Source organism: Medicago truncatula, chromosome 4 (assembly GCF_003473485.1).
Source record: "Medicago truncatula cultivar Jemalong A17 chromosome 4, MtrunA17r5.0-ANR, whole genome shotgun sequence".
Lineage (NCBI taxonomy): Eukaryota > Viridiplantae > Streptophyta > Magnoliopsida > Fabales > Fabaceae > Medicago > Medicago truncatula.
Genome location: NC_053045.1, coordinates 44,144,020 through 44,165,905, shown reverse-complemented (window position 1 = coordinate 44,165,905; position 21,886 = coordinate 44,144,020). Strand labels below are relative to the sequence as shown.

The window sequence follows — 21,886 nt, the reverse complement described above, 5'->3', positions numbered from 1 at the left end:
CTGGTGAGTAAGTCGGGGCCCCTCTCACTGAACCACATGATGCCAGTGGCGATGAACACATCCAGCCGAAGCCAATAGCAATCAGCACTCCGGTCATGGTCTGAGAGGAAATGGTAAAAATGGTTCCGGAGAGGGAAAGTACCACTTAAGAAGTCCCCAATCGTTATTTTTTTTTTTCATGGATGGAAAGCCTTCGTTATATGAAATGACACTGCCAGTAGTCAGCTTTCAAGTGACCTGTAGGGCTCCTGCCACAAGGATGGGATGGCTGGCTAAGCTTGCTCCAGGACAGGAGTGGTTGGTTGAAGAGAGGTACAACCTCTGTTCCATTATTTTATTCCCCCTTATCTATCATAGTCAGACTGGAGGCCGAGAGAAAAGGATAGCCAAAAAAGACCCATAGATAGGGGGTTCTTATCAGAAAGAGAATATATATATTTTTTGAAAATACACACACACACACACACATATATATATATATGGCTGCTAACTTACACCCACTTAAAAACACTAAGGTGCAAGTTAGCAAGCTACACCCACTTGTCTTTTACCAAAAGACCAATCCTATCCAATAAAAAGTATGTTTTAAACAAAGGACCAATTGGTAAATTTCATTCTTAGACAAAACATGAGAAACATGTTTCCTTAAATTTTTCTAAACAATATTGAATGTTAAAGTTCTTTCTTTCCCTGAAGCTTTCGCTTTTTTTTTTTTTTGGTAAATAACTGTGTTATTTTTCAAAGAAAGAAGAAAAAACTGCATTTTTTTTTTCCTGGTGCTAGTCACACAAAAAAAAAATAAGTTACATCCAAATTTATTTAAAATTTTACAATAATATCAAAATTGCCCTCTTCATGTAAATTTTTAAAAACCCATCTTTTATGATCATTCTGAACTCTTACTCCCTTTCATCCACAAATCACCATAGATGTGCAACCAATATCTGAATCAACATCTTTATTATTGATCTGTACTATATTCATAAAGGATAGTGAATTTCATGAATTTCATTTTCGATGAGTTTCTATTTGTTTATTGTTTGTTTTGGTATGAGATATGCTTGTCAATTTGATTTTAAGTGAGAGGTTAGTGTAAATTAAGTTTACGTGTATGTATATAAAAGGGGTTAGTGTAGTTTACGTATGTAGGTTAATGTAAATTCAAGTTTACGTATGTTCAATTTAGGTTAGTGTAAATTCAGTTTACTTACATTCAATCTAGGTTAATGTAAATTAAGTTTACTTATGTTCAATTTAGGTTAATGTAAATTTAGTTTACGTATATATATAAAAGAGGTTAGTGTAAATTCAGTTTACTTACGTTCAATCTAGATTAATGTAAATTAAGTTTAATTACGTTCAATCTAGGTTAATGTAAATTAAGTTTACTTATGTTCAATTTAGGTTAATGTAAATTCAGTTTACTTACATTCAATCTAGGTTAATGTAAATTAAGTTTACTTATGTTCAATTTACGTTAATGTAAATTTAGTTGATTTGAAATTTTTATTTTAGTTAAAGGGTATATTAGTCATTCTGGGATGTAACTTGTTTTTTTTTGTGTGACTAGCACCAGTCTTTTTTTTTTGTCAAAGAAAGAAGAAAAAATTGCATTTTTTTCCCTGAATTAAATTTGGAATAGTGGCACAACCTAGTGTTATTTTTCAAAGATAACAAAGTTGACGTACATGAATGTATTAAACAATTAATTGGCTCAAGAAAAAGAAAGATGTTGAGCAATTGTGCCTATTAAAAAAGAAACCGAGTGAAAGAACGCCGGAACAAAACATGAGATCACTGTACATCAACATGAGTGAGAACGCCGGAAAACATGTTTTAATAAAAAAGCTGTCAGCGTATTTCTTGTTTTATTTAATATAAATTTACAAAACTATCCTTCATCTAATGTTGGTTTTAAATAGTAAAAGAAAAGTGGGTGTAGCTTGCTGCTAACTTGCACCTTAGTGTTTTTAGGTAGGTGTAAGTTAGCAGCATATATATATATATATATATATATATATATATACCTCTGAATAATGAGCTTCCTTTAATATACCTTTATAATAATATTCTTGATCAAATTGATTTTTGTCTCTCTATAAGTCACTCTTAAATTAATCTTTGATTTTGTTAATATTTCAAACTAATCTCTTTATATCAAGAGTTTTTCAATTAGGTCTCTATCTTTATATTTTTGCACATGATGAAAGATTTAATTGAGAATTTTTCGACAAAGATAAAAACTAATTTAAAATATATTTTTTTGAACAATCAAAAATGGAATAAATTAACACCAAAGACGTAATTGTTGCAGCACAAGGTGTGCCCTAACAATTACAGAGAGAAACACAGAGTAGTCAATGATACAAGGCAGTTAGTCGATACCCATACAAATGAGCGGGTTCGACCACCAGTTGTGAATACCAAAACTAAAAACTACATTACTAGCTTTCAGCTATCACAAGGAATATGATTTTACTTTATCTAACAAATGTGGTAAGGAGCTTTAACTAATTTAAAATATTAAAGAGTCAGGAACTAATTTTATAGTGTCTTACAAAAACAACGACCAATTTTATGGTTTACTTAGAAGAAAAAAAATTGTGACAATTACTCAAACATTATTAATAGCTTTATAAAGATCCCACCACAAATTTAATTTGGATCTCAAATGTTTTTGTGGTCCAGTATGATTTTTTTGAAAAAAAATAAAATTCTTAATAGAAATCCTACGTAGATATATATCTCGTAGGTTAACGTATATGACTCCGTTTCTAACAGAAAATGATGAGGGATAATCTGATTTTTCAAGAAGTTCAAAGCAACCGATGTTTGAATGGTTACTGCCCAATGAACTTTGTGTCAAGCTACAAGTTGGGTAAGAAGATTGTTGAGAGGCTCAATGAGGTGAATGCCATGCTTTATAAAGCTGTTAATATGCATATTTCTATGGTACAACCACCTAAACGTGTTGCTAGATGCCTTGTGGTGAGACTGTAGGCTTGGACTTGATGGTCGACAAAGTATGGCATAGTCTTGAAGATGATAATGTGGGAATAATTGGTTTATATGGAATGGGTGTGGCTGGAAAAACTACCCTTATGAAGAGAATTCACAATGAGTTAGGAAAGAGGGGGCATAGTTTTGATATCGTGATGTGGGCAGTGTTTTCTGAAGATTAGTTTTTGGAAGAGCAGAGAGTAACATTGATTTATGAAAGGTTGAAAGAAAAAACGTTTTTGTTGATGTTAATTAGATGATTTGTGGGAAAAGCTAGAACTACAAGCGTTAGGATTTCCAGTCATGGAACAAAGTAAAAACAAATCGAAAGTAGTTTTCACGACACCGTCTTAGGATTTATGTGCTAAAATGAAAGCTCACAAATTGAAAGTGAAATGTCTATCTGATGAAGAAGCGTTTTAATTGTTTTGTAACAAAGTAGGTGATGAGACACTAAAATGTCACACAGAGATCCCAAAGCTAGCGCATGAAATGGCTAAAGAATGCAGAGGGTTGCCGCTAGCATTAATCACTATATATGGGGAGTGCCATGGCTGGGGTGGAAAGTTATGATGCTTGGATGGATGCCAGAAATAATTTGAGGAGTTCTCCTTCGAAAGCCTCAGATTTTGTATAAGTTTTTCGTATCCTCAAGTTTAGCTACAACAAACTTCCAGATAAGGCACATAAAAGTTGTTTCTTGTACTGTGTGCACTATACCCAGAAGATTTTGAAATAGATGTTGACGAACTTATTGATCGATGGATTGGTGAGGGATTTCTCGATATGTACATCCAAGGGAAAGCTATTATTCAAAGGGAAAGCTATTATTCAAAAATTAATACTTTCATGCCTATTAGAGGATGATATTGAAGCTAAATTTAAATTTCGGCATTCGAGAAGCAATAGGATAATTAAGATGCATGATGTGATTAGAGATATGGCGCTATGGTTAGCTCGAGATGTAGATAAAAAGAAAGACAAAATTGTACTTCAAAGGGAAGCATTTTCCATGTCTGAAATGGATTCTAAAAGATTGAATGTTGTAGAGAGGATTTCAATAATAACTACTTGGGATTCAGAAGAAAGCTGGAGTGTACCGGCTTGTCCAAATCTCATCACCCTTTGTTTACAGAGTTAACGATCCCTTACTTCTTTAAATTTCCAATCCATGAAAAGGCTTAGAGTGTTGGATTTATCAAGTAATGATTTTGTGATTCAACTCTCCTCAGAAATAGGCAAGTTAATCAACTTGGAATTCATTAATCTCTCAAGATCAAACGTATTTCAGTTGCCAATAGCATTTAAGAAGTTGAAAAACTTGAGGGTACTCCTTTTGGATGATATGCTTTATAATTATGCTAAAATTATTCCTTTGGAAGTGTTCGATAGTCTTGAACAATTAAAGGTGTTTAGATATGGTTATTTACATTTCTCTAAAGGAAACAGTACTGTCGAGGAAGATATTTCTCTAGCAATCCTTACCAAAATTGGAGGAACTGTGTGTCGATTTAAACAACTTGGCTAGTATGCAGAGACTATTTCAAATTCAATCAACCAAATTACGAGATTGCACCAAAATATCCTAAGGATCTCTAATGCCTTAGGATATGCAACCTTATTTCATCGTTTTGTTACAAAAATAACTTATAACAAGCGCTTATATATAGAAGAATTTATGTTATAAATATCGTAGAAACAACAGAGTAGATTGGTGACCGAGCGGTGGCTTTCCTAAATAGTTGGAAGGCCGCGCAAGAGACAAGGATTCGAAGCTCGCCAGCAAACCCGCATTTCGACATAAGTAAGTGGTCAAAACCAAGTGTTGGGAGATTCAAGTGTAATGTTGATGCTGCCTTTTCTGCTTCTCTCCATAGAGTAGGCTTTGGAGCTTGCATTCGAGATGCAAATGGAAATCATGTTATAAGCCGTACTGAGTGTTTCACACCTTTACTTGATGTGGAAATGGGAGAAGCTATAGGACTCCTACATGCTATGCGATGGGCGAAAGACCTAAATTTAGTAAATATGGATTTCGAAACGGACTCAAAAGTGGTGGCAGAGAATATCTATAAGGGGGATGGTGTCTCAGATTTCATGGCCATAATACACGATTGTAGACATCTATTAATGACTGATTTAGCGAACTCTGATGTGAAGTCCATTAGGAGACAAGCCAATAGTATTGCCCATAATCTAGCTAGGGAAGCACTAAATCATGCTAGTTTCCATTATCATCTTAATATTCCACATTGTATTCATACTTTGATTAATAATGAAAAGCTATAAGCTTCTTTCCGTAAAAAAAAATGTTATAAGCTGCCAATTAAATTGTTTATCAAACCAAGCCTATATATATATAGGCTTAATTGCTATTTTAGTACCTTAACTAATTTTTTGGTATCGTTTTGGTCCCATAACTAAAAAAAAGTTCGTTTTGGTATTTAAAGTTATCTCCGTTGCATGTTTTGGTCATTTCCGTCAGTTTAATTCATAAAACGTTAACGGTTGTACACGTGTCAGTATGTCATTGGTTCTAGAAATTTTTATCATCTCTTCTCATCTTCATCAAAACCTTCATCATGTTCATCAACTAAATCCAGGAAAAGAAACATAAAAACTCAACCGTATGTTCTTCCACAGCTTCTTCTCTTCTTGGTTTTCTTTCATCAACAAACAACACAAATTATCAAAAACCACTTTCTTCTTCTTCTTTCACTCAAATCTCAATTTCTCACAACACAAAAGAAAACAAAAACACCACCAGCACCACTTTTATTCAGATCTATAAGAACCCTTTCAATCCGTACAATACAAAAGGAAACAAAATCAACATCAACCTTTCCTTGGTTCTGATGGGGTTGTTGTTAAAATTGGAATTGGAAAGAATAAGAGAGGCCAAGACACTGGCTTTCCAATGGAAACGAAAAATTCATGAGAAAAAAGAGAGTGAAAACGACGACGGATTTGAGTTTGTGTGTTGTCGGATTCCAAGGTGGTTCCACCACCGTTTTCTGCTTCTAATTCATGCGACCTACCACTCCATAATATGCGCGAATCTGATTCAAACCCAAATCAAACACGTTGTTCTTCACATGGGCACTTAGATCCCAATCTGATTACTCTTCAAAACTCATATTTGCAAGCCATGAAATTGTTGTCTGAATTATTAAAATTCAAGTTTGATGTTAGTGATGTTTATTTGAGAAAATGATTATGGTTGTGGTAAGATGAATGTTGTGTGAGGGAGAAGAAGAACATATCGAAGAACGAGGAAAGGAGAAAATGGGAAACCTGGGATTTTTTCCTTCTCTGCTGTATTTTTTTTTTGTTAACTAATTTTTTTTTTTTCTGTTGAGTTGAATAAAAATGATGAAGGTTTTAATGAAGATGAGGGAAAAAGAGAATAAAAATTTTCAGAACCAATGTCATACTGACACATATACAACAGTTAACGTTTTTTTATTAACCCTAACATTTTATGAATTAAACTGACGGAAATGACCAAAATATGTAACGGAGATAAACTTAAAATACTAAAACGGACTTTTTTTAGTTATGGGACCAAACCGATACTCAAAAATTAGTTAAGGGACTAAAATAGCAATTAAGCATATATATATATATATATGAAGGTGTGTCTTAGCGCCGTATAATTTGTTTCTCAGTATTTTTTATTCTTTATTACCATTTTCGATGTTACTAATTAAACACACTCCAAATATCATAACAACTGAACTCAGAAGAGCATCTACAATGGAGACCCTCACATTTGAGGTCTTAAACGGGTCTCACATGAATACATCACTTTTTTATTATTTTTTAATAATAGTACCTAATAGGTACTCAATCACTCCAATGGAGATCATCTATCAAAATGTCTAAATGGGTCCCATTAATAACTATTTATTAATGAAAAACAACAAAAATAATTCAAATAATTATTGAAAAGTGGTGTGGGGTCCACTTAAGATTGGGGGTTTAAGTTAGACCTTGGATCTTAAGAGACCCCCAATTTTTTTCCCACATTAGGGGTACCTATTAGGTACCGAATCTTAAATGGTAAAGACCCTACCAATGTGGATGCTCTAAGTTGTTTTATAAGCACATGGTCAAAGATCGTGGAGATGGATGTTCTAATCCACAATATCCTCATTCTCTAACACTATTAGGTGTGCATTTTTGGTGACGTGCTCTTTAAAATCAAAACAAAAAATGAACACCTGAATGTATAACGAGTAATCATAAGTACTTTAATGAATCAAAATTTAAAATAGTCTCTTACATTAAAATGTTTCATTAATCTTATCATATTAGTCCCTTACGTATATCAACCTCTCTAAGTACTTAGTTAATCTCATATCAGTCCATATATGAAAAAAAGTTAATATCCGCATTGAGAAATTATTTTAACGACAATGACTATTTTAACTAATGAAGTGCACAATCAATAACTATTTTAAATTTTTGATACATTGATGGACTATTATTACTATTTGTTACACATTTAAAGATCAAAATGATTATTCCTAGAAGAAAAACTCAAAAACATATCGACATTTTATTATAAGTAAAATGCCATAAACCAAACAAAGCAAAAGCAAAATAAAAAAGTGGAATTATTCAAAAGCAAAAGAAAAAGTGGAATTATTCAAAAGGAAAAAGCAAAAGACAATTTAGAATTATTCAAAAACAAAAGCAAAAACTTGTGGGCCTTTTATGTGAAATCATTTTAATTAATTTATTTTTATTTCTAATAGTGAACTCTAAAATGGTTATATTAGGTTCTACAATTTTACCACACATATTAATATTTTATTTTTTTGGCTTAAGTGCAGTTTTGTCCCCCTATTTTGACTGAATCTGAATTTTATCCCTCCTATTTTAAAACTTGAAATTTTACCCCTCCTAGTTGATGGAATTTTGGAGTTTGGTATTTTGAGAGAAAATTGAGATTTGTGTGTGTTGTGTTTGAAAATGAGGCAGAATGAGGTTCTGTCTGGGCTAATCACAGCACGTAGCGTGACTTAAGTCACGTTTCTCTTATAACTAGTGCATGTTAACTCACGCTACGTAAGTTAACATGCGTAGGGGCATTTTGGACTTTTACTTTGGGAATGAGTAAAACCATTTGAGTAAAGAGCAGAATTCTAAGTAAAATGCCATAAGCCAAAGCAAAAGCAAAAGAAAAAGTGAAATTATTCAAAAGCAAAAGACAAAGTAGAATTATTCAAAAGCAAAAGCAAAAACTTGTGGGCTTTTATGTGAAATCATTTTAAGTAATTCATTTTTATTTCTAATGGGAAACTCTGAAATGTTCGTATTGGTTTAGTCAAAATTATATTCCCTCTGTCTCGTGTTAGGTGTCTTCTTTCCTAATTATTTTTGTCTCAAATTATTTATTTCCTTTGCAATAATAATACAACATTTATTTATTTTGACAAAAATACAACATTTATTTTTATTTGTTGTCAAAAAGAAAAAAAAAACATTTTTTTTTTTTTATTAACATACCCTTATTTGTTGCATTTTAATCATTTATAATTACTACATTAAGTATAATTAACAAGAGTGTTTAAGCAAATGATACATATTTTTTCATTAAAATAAACATTATTAATCATTTTTTTAATAATCATGTAAAACTCAAATGAGACATCTAATGTGAAACTGAGGAAGTACTAACCACAGCTACATATCATGTAAGAAAAACGATAATAATAATGTTATTATTTTAATCAAAGTAACCAAAGAATGTCGGACTCCAATGGTGTAGGACCGATACCTTTGATTCTCTATAATGTGGAATTGTTGAATACCATAAATCAAAGCAAAAGAAGAAGTGGCAAAACCAAACCCTTTGTGAAGTAGAAGACACACATGAGCAATATTCTTTCTTTCAAAACTTTGGAAAAGAATCATTAAGCTATGTTCTATGTCGAATTAATAATCACACAAGATTACTAAAGGCATATTATAATCAGAGGTAAGAACTAGTATACGTTTAAATCCCATTTTTATTGTTAAAAAATATTTATGAGCAATAAGTAAAAACGAAAGTCTAACTGTGAGATTTGTTTTTCTTTCTTACAAGCCTTGATTAATATTTTGAGAATCAAAGTATATAAAACCATGGAAGCGTTGGGAATAATTTGGGAAGTTGCAAAAAGTTTGTTCAGTTGCACAAATGCACAAGCTGCCTATGTTTATAAGCTGCAGGAGAATCTGGAATCACTGAAAGAAAAATGGGATGATCTTCAAAACAAGGAAAAGGATGTGCAGACAGAAATTGATAGAGCTGAGAGCACAGGAGTGAAGAAAAGGACTAATGAAGGAATTGGTTGGCTTCAGGAATTTCAAAAGCTTCAAGAGGTATTTTTTTTTTTGTCAAGTAGCATAGTGGTTAGAGTTTACGAGTATCCAGGACCTTAGATAATGAGATATAAATTTTTTAACTTCATTAATTAATGATATTATATAAGGGATGTTAATTTATACCCACCTAAAAACATTAAATTTTGTAAATTAGCAAACTTCACCCATTTAATATAACCTTGTGATAATTTAATGTGATAAAAAATATATTAGTTGTTATATTCTTTAATTGACATAAAAACACATAATTGAATCCATGTGTAAAACAATGTTACAGTTGGAACGGTTAGATTAAACTCTTTCTTAATAATTTATAATTTAAACTACTAAATTTACATTTGTGCTACTTTTATCAAATAAAAAATTGAAAATAACGTATTTATCACTAAGAAATCCAAAGAGTAATATCATTTACATTATCACTTCAAAAAAATAAAATTATGTACATTATATACAATTAATCATATCATAAGAAAAATAATAAAAGTAGAACTAGAGAATAGAGTAAAAAGATTCTTCTAAAAAAAGAATAAAAAGATTTTTTTTCAATAATATATATTATATAATTTATTTGCGAAGTTGTAAAAAGTGTGTTTGACTGGTGTAATGAATTATTTAATGGTAAGAGCAGCTCCATCTTTATGTGTTTTTGGCTTTTAAGTGAAAAAAAAAGAGCTTAAATGTTTTTTTTGTCCTTTAAGTATTTATTTGGTCCCTTAAATAATAAAAAGTCCGTTTAGTTCGCTTAACTTTATTGAAAGTAACGATTTGGTCCCTTCTGTTAATTTAATTCAAAAAAACGTTAAATTTTAGTCCCTTAACTTATTTAATTAGTATTAGTTTGGTATCTAAACTTAACGTTTTTTTGAATTAAATTAACAGAAAGGACCAAACCGATACTTTAAATAAAGTTAAGGAATCTAAACGGACCTTTTATTACTTATGGGACCAAACCGATACTTGAAATTAAGTTAAGGGACCAATTGAGCATTTAAGCCAAAAAAAAAATCATCCAAATGATAAAATAACTAACAACAACAATTGTCAACATGTCACACTAGTATTCCAATTAAAATGAGAGCACGAGTGCACCAGTCAGGCCTAGTCTTTAGTGAGGTGCAAAACAAAAGTACCAAGGTGTGAAAATAGCCATAATAGTAGTATAACTAATGTAAAATTTAGAAATCCCTACACACCCTCAACACCAACTAGCTCCGTCCCTGAGAGCTCACATATTTAAATGTATAAAAGTGGGGTGTTTGGAATTCGAATCCTGACCCCTACATATAATATACAATATCCCTATCAACTGATCTAAGCTCACGAATATTCAAGAGGTAACTTTCTAATTTCTAGCATTTCATTATTTGCCTTTAGCCTATATCATATTTGTCACTCTCTTAACCTATATCATATCGAATTTCAAGTTTACAAATAGGAAAATCTAACAGGCTATCGCCTGTGAGGTTCGATCTATGTAGAACACACTCTTAAATACGAATAAAAAACTTTAAATTTAAATAACTTAAACAATCAAGCGGAGATTAGTCTTGTACTAGTCCAAATAATCAAAGCTCATAAAAATACTATGTAGAACCACCAATATGCCAAAGATCTCCTACCATGTATAGGTCTTTGACACATTGATGATTCTACATAGTAGGTCCTTGGTACATTGGTAGTTTTACATGATATTTCTATGAGCTTTAATATGATACGTACTAATTTCTGCTTGATTGTTTGGGTTATTTAAATTTAAAGTTCTTTGTCCCAAAAATACCGTGGCAATTGGGCGTTCTTTTTGGCTCAATGTTACTGTGGTTTTAGACCTAGATTGATGGGGAAGAACCTAAACCAAGGGCTTTAGCCTCCACCAAAGGACTTGTTTGCTATAAAATTTATATAATTATTATTGGAGATAAATTATTAGATATATCTGTACAATTAAGATTTTTTTGGGTTGCCATATTATTGGTACAAAGTTTTTCCCATCATTTAGTGATTGATTAATTTCCATTGTGGAATCTGCAGCACACATAAAATGAGTTATCTCATTCCAACATAATATTTTCATAATGGAAAATGATGGGTAGACATCTTTTTCTTGTACACACTTTTGTACCACTTGCATAAGTGGCATTTAAATTAAAAAAAATTCTAACCCTCTCTCCTCCAATCCTCGTTCCCAGATCTCTCTTTCTCACTGTACAAAAAAAAAAAAAAAATCTCACATCTCCAACTATTTTTCTTCTCCGTCCATTCCTCCCCTCCGCCTCGTCGACGTCGTTAGACTCTCCCTCTCTCTACCCCTTTCTTCTCCGGCCATCCGTGGTGGTGGTTGTTAGATCGACGAAAATGGTGGTGGTGAGATTTGTGGGTGAGGAAGTCGACGGTGGTTGTGAGATCTAAGTCGACGGTGGTTGTGGGTAACGACGGTGGTGGACATACGGGGTTGAAGTCGAACGGAGGTTGTTAGATCTGACGGCGACGGTGCTGCCTGTGAATTTTGAGGGTGATGACGGCGACGGTGGTGGTGAATTTTGAGATTGAAGGCGGTGGACGAAGGTTGCCGGCAGGGCCGTTCCTAGAGTTTTACGGACCTTGACATAATATGAAAAAAGGGCCCTTACATAATAGATCATAATTTTTTTTAGTTCATTGTAGTGTTTTTTTAGCTCTTCATTTCGCTTTTCACTACCAAATAAATGTTTTTTAGATAACATCTGAAAATAAATTAAATACTCTATAAACACCAAAACAAAATAAAATACCGTAGATGCAGAGAAAAATAGCACATGCATAGTAAACTAAAATTTTAGCACCCCATTTTCAACTAAAATAGAATTTGTTTTGTTATTAAATTATCCCAATTTCTTAGATAAAAAAATATCGTCAATATTTTAATATTAGTGAAGCACATTATTAGGAATAAAGGATCCAAAAAAATATCATTAATTTCTTCGATAATAAAATTTTGAGCATATTATTAAGAACAAAAAAAAAATTATAGGAGGGTGTATATAGAAATATTTGTACCACATGGGATATATATAATAAATCTCACTAAAAGGGCCAAAAACATTAACAGATTTCAGCCCATTCCTTTATCATGTCAAAGTTTGGGCCTTTTCAGATAATTTTACTATATATACCTCCAAAATCCAAATATTTCTATATACACCCTACACCTTAAAAAAACTTTTGGGCCGTAGGCCGTCGCATTCGCGGCCTATGCCCTAGGGCCGGCCCTGGTTGCCGGTGGTGGTTCCGGTGAGGGAGAAGAAAGCGAGGTCTGAAGAAGATAGAGTGTGAGAGTTGTTGAATTTGTTGGACAAAATTAATCCTTCTTTTTTGTGAATGGACAAAATTGCCCCTGCAATATGGGGTGTACAAGAATTACATGGGGTGATTTATATCACCACTCTTTCATAATACACAAGATTCTCTTGGTACAATTAAGATTCTGCCTCCTACAATTTGTTTTTATCTCAAAAAAGCCCCTATCAATTTTAAACTTTATTTTTCTTCAAGATTTTTGTACTTGCCGTAAAAATGTCTACTGCGATGGGTACCATAAAGATGATTTTTATGGTGAAGCAAATAGGCACTATGTATATGACTAACTCTTACATCCCTGCCATTTTGAAAAGTACTTTTAAGGCAAAAATAATAATAATTATAATAATATGATTGTCTATTGAGTGTGTATCCTTCTCCGGAGTACTGAATTGATTTTGTTATAATTGAGTTTAACAAAATTGATTTATGTTTGGATGCAATAATGCATATTTGATTAAATAAAATGTATGTTGTTTAGATAGTTTTGATTAAAATCACTTTTGAATGTATAATTACCATAAAAGAAAGAGAAAAGGTGGAAGAAATTTGATGGTAATTAAAGAAGACAATGAAGGAAATTAACGTAGAATTGATTCTAACCGACTTAAAAGTTAGGAATCCTAACTTTAAAGAGAATTGTTTTTGGAGTTGAGAATTGATTTTTAATTTTTATAAGCTGAACCAAACATGTGTTTTTGTAGCAAGAAGCCCTTTTGATATGTAAAAGTGTTTTTTACCCAAGAAGAAGCTGAAGCAAACAAACAATGAGTATTAAAGTAATTTTCTATATTAAACAAGATCATGGGTTCGAATCCAGCATTGAACATGCAACATCGTTTAAAAACTCTTAGGAAAAGTTTGGCAACCAATTTAGGTCCTCCAAAGTTCGAAAGATTAGTCTCTGCAGGTTGTGCATGAAGAATATCAAGTTTACACAAAAAAAAAAAAGTAATTTTCTATATATATATAAATAAACGGATAAACTTTTATGGGTTAAATATGCTTTTGGTCCTTATATATATATATTAATTTTTCGTTTTCGTCCCTATAAAATTTACAATCAATACTTTTGGTCTCTATTTTAACCTAAATTTTTGTACTTTTTTAATGAAATTGGGTAGAAATGTGTAGAATATTGTAATAATCTCTACCAACATAAATTAGAATTAAAAAAAAAACATAAATTAAATATGAATTTTTAACCGCAAAAAAATATATAAATTCATGTTTTGTTAAAAAATTATAATTTTTTTGGGAGCCATGCTTATAATATTATAAATTTTTCTGCAAAATTTTATTCAAAAATATGAATTCTACATATGAGTTTACTTAAAGGAGATACCAAAAGTGAAGACAAAAAACTTTTGAGGACTAAAAGTTGAAGAAATTTTTTAGAGGGACAAACAAAAAATTGACATATTTTTAGGAACCTAAAACATATTTAACCTAACTTTTATTAACTGTGCAATACCAAACACAAGATAAGCAAAATGCATAAACAACAAATACAAAAGAAAAGTTCTCCAAAACGCAAAGCCACCAAAATAACCAATACATCCAAAAGAGATAAGAGAAAGAAAAAAAAAAACAGAAAACATCCCAAAACCAGAACTGCATAAACCCGCCACAACTAGAGGCAGCAACACCAAAATCAGACAACCAAACACCCCAGCTATCAGAACACACTGGGATAACAGACTCATGCCAAAAAGAGCAAAAAAAAAAAAAGACATAACAACACCGAAACAACATACTACCTTCGTCCCTGTATATAAGATCATTTTACCAAAATCACGGGAATTAAGAAAGTTGATATTTGTATTAAAATTATTTGAAATCACTGTTGTTTTTACAATTTTATCTTTTAAGATCGAGAGTTAGTTTATGTTTTCAACATATTATTCATTGTTGATTAATGAAAAAGATGAATAAAAAATATGAGTATTTAGGTAAAGAAATAATTATTGTAGTTGGAAATAGCATAGAGTCTTATAAAAAGGGACAAAAAATTCTCTTGAGCAAGTCGCTATTCTAGCAACTTATACGCCGATTTCGCCGAAATAACACCTCCATCATTCGACCTCCAACCCAAACATCTTCCTCCTTCTAATCTTGGTATGCTTTCCACCAACTATACTAGACTGACTAATAAATTCACCTCACAAACAAACAACGGTCTACGTTAAGAGAATGTCTGATTTCGCACACCAGGACCACATAACCGCAAATCCATCACTTTGGCCTCCTTCTGACCTAAAGTTGAAAACAAACAAAGCCATTGCATAGAAAAAGGAGCATTACCTGAAGGTGAGAAAAACACAAGAAGGGGGGGGGGGGGGGGGGGGGGGGGTTGAATTGTGTTTTCTTTTTCTCAAGATAAAATCTTCTTCTGATATCACTTCAGAAGCTGTTTAAGAGTGCTTCTGATGTGATAATACTTCAGATGCAATTAAATTGCTTCTGATGTGTAGTTCAGAATTGGATACACAGCGGAGTAAAAACAGAGTAGAGAGAATAAAGAGAGACACAAACAATTATACTGGTTCGTTCCACAAACCGGAAGTAGTCCAGTCCCCCTTGCACTTCCAAGGAGATTTCCACTAAGTTTAATCACACAGATTACAACTGCTCAAGACTACACCTAGTATGAGAATTCACAAATGCTCAAGCACGCAGGCAAGAGACTTCCTTTGCTCAAGCACTAAAGCAAGAGACTTCTATTCAAACAGAATTACACAGAAAATTGTTTGAGTTTGAACACTTAATATACAATCAGTGGTGTTCACAATACAATGCAATTGAAAGACTCTCTAGACTTAAGAATTTCAAAGATATATCAAATGAACACAGAAATTCAAAGTGCTTTGTGTGAAAAAATTTGGCAGAGTTTGGGCGCTTTTAACTTGTTGTCTTGTCTCTACTGATCTTTAAGTTTTCACTCCTTTATATAGAGGTGTGAGAGAGACGTTGAGATCTTTAAGCATGTCAATAGAGTCGTTGAGAAACCTTGATCAAATACCAATGATCTTTTGCCTGATTTGGATGTTGTCCTATGAAGGATCACATTCAAATCCATTCCTATCTTGAAGGAACATTTATGCAGGCAGAGCTGTTTATCTTGTCTTGTAGCGTAGACACAAGCAGAGTCGTGGAGGTAGTGGTTGTACACTTTGTACTTTGTCAACTCTCAATGAAGGACAAACACCCAATGCTTTTCAAACAAACGTTGGCACCTTCCCTTTAGTCTTTCGCTTTCTTAGACGAGGTTAAATCCAATAGACAACTATTTGAGACTTCAGGTTGAATCTTCTGATCAACTTCAGTTTCTGGTGTTATACAGCTTCTGAACAGTTGGCTTCTGAAGGTCTTGCTTCTGATAGATTTGCTTCTGATGACGTCATCAGATGCATTTTAGCTTCAGACGCACTTTCAACTTCAGAGGCAGATTTCTTCAGACGCTTCTAGGTTTCTCTTCTTGTTGATTCCTTAGCTCTCTTTTGTTCTTCCAAGACCTATTAAATTGATCAACTTTATCTATGGTCCTGTACACTTGAACAAATATTAGCAATATCCAATTGACAATTTTTAATACCTTGTTATCATCAAAACTCATTAAGGTTTATTGTAAAATACATTTTGTTCCAACATTACCAACCCAATAATCTCTTCAAACCTTGTTAATATTGCATTTCCAACCTTTTTAAAAACTCCTCGTTTGAACTGTTTGTTTTGGAATCCAAAAATACCTGCAAAACATTATAACGAAGAGATTTATGTGTTGTCACAATCAGGTCACTTTCTTTACCGTGATAAAATAATCAAGTTCACTGTTACGATTTACTACTACACTGAGTTAGTTCATTAAAAAGCACTTTCAGATAAATTTTAAAAAATAATTAATTAATTAAACATTTTTAGGTAGTAAAAAATATATATCATTTATCCCGAGCCAAAGCTTATCTAGACGGAGGCTACATCGTGCGCATGTGATAGAAATGATTATTTACGAGTGCTCATTCTGTTTATAAAAGTGGGCAGTCCAAGGGAACGTCCCTCTACTCATATATAAATGTGGGTGATAAATCCAGCATGGACTTCCACTTTTTTCAATTCACACAACACTAGTTATATCCTATGTGGGACTTTGTGTTTAGTCTTCCACTTTCCATTTGTGTTCCAACATGAACCACCCAAAACCCGCCTCTTCCTCTAACGCCACAATGTCCTTCCACCACCTCGAAGAGTAATGTATATATTTCCCCACTAGAACCTCATTCCAAAGTGGTTTATCATTTTAACTTAACCTCCATCTCCACTTCGACAACGGACTTAAATTGACCGCTCTCACCACAAGGCCTCCCTTTGGGCTGGCACACCGTTATCCACTTAACCCAACACTAGACCTCTTTCTTTCTCCTCTGTTTATCATTTTTTTTTATTGGAAGAGGATAAGCATTATCCATTGAGTAAAGGGAGGCTTTCCTACACTACAGTGATTCGGGCGGTTGGTGGCCCCTTCGAGAGTTGCGGGTCCTTGTCGCTGCATGAGTGGTAGCTCACGCTCAAAACTCCTCTGACACGAGTCCTAGTCGTTGCGCTACGGTCCATTTCCCGGCTTCGCTTGCGTGATTTTTTGCACTTTTTTTTGTTTAATCCATCCCCGACCCTAATGAATCGAGTATGAAGGGGTCAGTACAAGCAGTTCGGGTTCTCGGTCGGTTCCCGTTCTATTTTCAACCACCTCCCCCCCTCCCCCCCAATCTTCGTCCACACCCGAACTTATGTATTGAATTCAAAACCAAATTAATCAAGACAATCCGGCCACCGAGACTAACAAACTTATTCCCTCAAGACTTCAATCTACAGCTAAGATGATCTAACAACGACTCCAAAGTAGCTAGCTTCTTAGGATTCACCTAAACAAGTATGCCCAAATACTTATACGAAATTGAAAAAATCACAAGCCATCTCTATAAACTCACTTGGCACATTAACCCCATCAAACAACCTTATCAAAAATTAACCTTCAAACCCATGTCATCTCAAGGCCTCTCAACAATGCCTTCTTAGTCCAAAGATAATCAACGAACTTATTTCTAGAAAATATTTAGCTTTCACAACGTATGGTAATAAAACATACCGAAAATTTCACAACTTTCCCATAAATTAAGCTAGAGTTTCGCAAATTATCCCTCATAAAAACATTAAAATTTTGCTTAAAAAACCAAACTTTAAAATTATTCAATTTTATTAACCAGAGCCTTTTGTACAAAAAATCATAGAGTTTTGATTTTTGAAACATCCGTTTCTTATATTTTAATGTTTGAGCGTTATTTTATGTTTTGAAAAAATAAAATTCTTTATAGATGTCCTACATATATATCTCATAGATTTATGGCTTTGCGATTCTAACAGAAAATGATGAAGGATATTCCAAATTTTCAAGAAGTTCAAAGTAACCGATGTCTAAATGGTTACTGCCCAAAAAACTTTGTGTCAAGCTACAAGTTGGGAAAGAAAATTGTTGAGAGTCTCAATGAGGTGAATGCCATGCTTTCTAAAGCTGATAAGACGCAGTTTGCTATTGAGCAACCACCTAAACTTGTTGCTGAGATTCCTTGTGGTGAGACTATAGGCTTGGACTTGATGGTCGACAAAATATGGCATAGTCTTGAAGATGATAATGTGGGAATAATTGGTCTATATGGAATGGGTGGGGCCGGAAAAACTACTCTTATGAAGAGAATTCAAAGTGAATTTGGAAAGAGAGAGCATTGTTTTGATCTTGTGTTGTGGGCAGTGGTTTCTAAAGATTGTGATATCAATAAAATCATGACTGACATCAGCAATAAATTAGGGATTGATGAGAGTTTTTGGAAAAGAAGTAGTGAAGACCAAAGAGTAGCGAAGATTCATGAACGGTTGAAAGGAAAGAAGTTTGTGTTGATGTTAGATGATTTATGGGGAAAGCTAGAACTACAGGCGATAGGAGTTCCGGTCCCGAAAGAAAGTAACAACAAATCAAAAGTTGTGTTCACAACACGGTTTGAGGATGTGTGTGCTAAAATGAAAACGGAAACAAAACTGGAAGTGAGATGTTTATATGATAAAGAAGCATTTGAATTGTTTTGTAACAAAGTAGGCGATGAGACATTAAAATGTCACACAGAGATCCCAAAGCTAGCGCATGAAATGGCTAAAGAATGCGGAGGATTGCCGCTAGCATTAATCACTGTGGGAAGTGCCATGGCAGGGGTGGAAAGTTATGATGCTTGGATGGATGCAAGAAATAATTTGAGGAGTTCTCCTTCTAAAGCCTCAGATTTTGTAAAAGTTTTTCGAATCCTCAAGTTTAGCTATGACAAACTTCCAGATAAGGCGCATAAAAGTTGCTTCTTGTACTGCGCACTATACCCAGAAGATTTTGAATTAGATGGTGATGAACTTATTGATCGATGGATCGGTGAGGGATTTCTCGATAAAGATGGTAAAAGTATACATGATATGTACAATCAAGGGAAATCTATTATTGAAAAATTAATACTTTCATGCCTATTAGAGGAGGGTATTGGTTCTGAATTAAACTTTTTGACTGGTTGGTATAAAAGGAAAATTAAGATGCATGATGTGATTAGAGATATGGCACTATGGTTAGCTCGAGATGAAGATGAAAACAAAGACAAAATTGTAGTTCAAGGGGAAGCAATTTCCATATCGGAAATGGATTCTAAAAGATTGAATGTTGTAGAGAGGATTTCAATAATAACTAGGGATACCAAGTTGTTGGAAGAAAGCTGGAAGATACCAACTTGTCCTAATCTCATCACCCTTTGTTTAAATTTAGGAGAGGGTCACCCTTTATCATTAAATTTCCAATCCATAAAAAGGCTGAGAGTGTTGGATTTATCAAGGAATCGTTGTATAATCAATCTGTCCTCAGAAATAGGAGAGTTAATCAACTCTGAATTCCTTAACCTCTCAGGATCAAAAGTACTTGAGTTGCCTATTGCATTGAAGAAGTTGAAAAAGTTGAGGGTATTTCTTATGGATGGCATGACTTGCACCAGCACCAGCAGTAACCCCATTCCTTTGGAAGTGATAGAAAGTCTTGAACAATTAAAGGTGTTTAGATTTAGTCGAGGTGATGACATTGAGAACACTGTACAAGAAGAGATATCATTACTAGAGAAGCTGGAATCCTTACCAAAATTGGAGGCACTGAGCATTGAATTAACTAGCATCACTAGTGTGCAGAGATTACTTCACTCCACCAAATTACGAGGTTGCACTAGACGCATTAGTATTTCTGGTTGGAAAAAGGAGGACAATAAGTCAGTTGAAATGTTTTCATTATTAACATCCATGTCAGAAATGAATCATTTGGAAAGCATATATCTTTCAAGCACAGACAGCCTTGTGGATGGTTCCTCGATTACTGACAAATGCCATCTTGGCATGCTTCGCCAAGTGTGCATAAATTTTTGTGGTTCAATAACTCATTTGACATGGTTGAGGTATGCTCCGCTTCTCGAGGTCCTTGTTGTGTCTGTTTGTGATTCAATCGAAGAGGTTGTGAAAGAAGCTAAAGATGACGAGCAAGCTGATAATATATTCACAAATCTTAAAATTCTTGGCCTTTTTTATATGCCAAAACTAGTGAGCATCCACAAGAGAGCTTTGGATTTTCCTTCCTTAAAACGTTTTGAGGTAGCTAAATGCCCCAATCTGAGGAAGCTTCCTTTGAATTCCAGCTTTGCTTTAAAGAATAACTTGATTGCAATCAAAGGAGAGACGGAGTGGTGGGACAAATTAGAGTGGGATGACACAATTATTCCAACCTTACTACGTCCTAAACTTCAATGGTGACTGAATCTCGTAAATCTTATGTGTACCTTTGTTCTCCATTTTCTTTATTAATTTTAAATTGTTGCTGCTTAATCTTGTATATGCAATATTGTTTATGTACAATTTCTTTACGCTTCTTTTTTATAGTAGACGGTCTATGGTCTAGTTAGTTTATGTCATGATTGTTATTTTAACTAAAATTTCGTAGTAGTGCTAATGGAAAAACGTGTGTGCACTAAAGAGAGACAGCAGCACTATCTACTAGTTTCATTAGTTTCGTTGGCACCACTCTCTATCAGTGTAACTAAATTTTGGAAAGGTTTTAGAAATATGGTGTATGCTACCAATTTCTTAAATTCTATCTTATCCAAGACCAAAAGCATAGTTGAAGAAAATAGATCCATAAAAGTGTTAAGGATCATGCTTTTCTCCTTGCTTTATAGTTCTAAGACCGTGACTGAATTGACCAATACCTCTCTCTCTTTTTGGCTCCCAAGATTAAATTTCTTCCTTCGCATGAGTGTTTGTGAAACATGATATCAGACACATTTCAAATATACTTGCATTTCATTTCGTGGTGTCCACCGAAAAGTTCTTATAATCTCATGATTACATTAATGGTAATTAAAAAGAAAAAAATTGTACTTAAAAATATGTGAAGCTCGATTCATCCCACCTCAATGTTACTGCCCTCATGTTTACCATTTCAAAAACTAATGAGCTCGTGGTGTAAAACCAAATTATTGTTTCTTGTTGTAGATTGTTCCCTTCTATTTTTTAGTGAGAGGAACTCCACCTTCTCTCTAGGTTTTCTTTCTCTTTCAATCATCAAGGATGGATGGTTTTAGGTCATTTTTTACCTAGAATCACCCCTCTGCATTTTGTTTCCTTTTTCTTTCGATTTAAATAAGTGATTTCCACATAGATCAAGTGTTTTTTTTCTTCGTGATTTCGTCGTCTAAGTGCGGCGTTGTGTTGTTCGTCGTCCTGTACGGGCGTTGTTTGATTTCGCATATTGTTGCGGTGTTCATTTGGTTCATATTGAAAAATCAGCTTCAGTCAATCACATCACAAATTCAATCAATGATTTGGACGTCAACGTTGCAGATCCGGAAGAGAGAATATTCTGGTGATTTAGATTTTATCATATTATTTGTAGATATTTTGCCATTATATGTTATTAATTTGGATGTTGTGAGTTTGTTCACAGATTCACCCTTTATGTTTTTAGCGATGTTGATTCTGATGTATTCTGTCAATTTGAATGAAAGAATATCGTTTTGTTTTTGTCAAAAAAAAACTCGATGGTGTGTTAGAAGCCAATTTT

General features: G+C 33.4%; 1 protein-coding gene across 1 annotated transcript; it reads left to right on the top strand.

The window, feature by feature from the left end:
* The first annotated feature begins 8,838 nt into the window (after positions 1-8,838).
* LOC11424413 (probable disease resistance protein At5g63020) lies at positions 8,839-20,733 on the top strand. The gene is made up of 3 exons (XM_003608210.4): positions 8,839-8,986; positions 9,095-9,372; positions 18,130-20,733. Exons 2-3 carry the CDS (start codon positions 9,133-9,135, stop codon positions 20,578-20,580), a joined length of 2,691 nt encoding a protein of 896 aa, XP_003608258.1. The 5' UTR covers positions 8,839-8,986; positions 9,095-9,132; the 3' UTR covers positions 20,581-20,733.
* Positions 20,734-21,886: the final 1,153 nt, after the last annotated feature.

What these genes read in the sequence shown, in the direction of transcription:
- LOC11424413 (XM_003608210.4), top strand. Translation starts at nt 9,133, where the DNA reads ATGGAAGCGTTGGGAATAATTTGGGAAGTTGCAAAAAGTTTGTTCAGT. An exon ending in AATTTCAAAAGCTTCAAGAG is followed by an intron (nt 9,373 to 18,129) that starts GTATTTTTTTTT and finishes CGATTCTAACAG; the next exon opens with AAAATGATGAAGGATATTCC.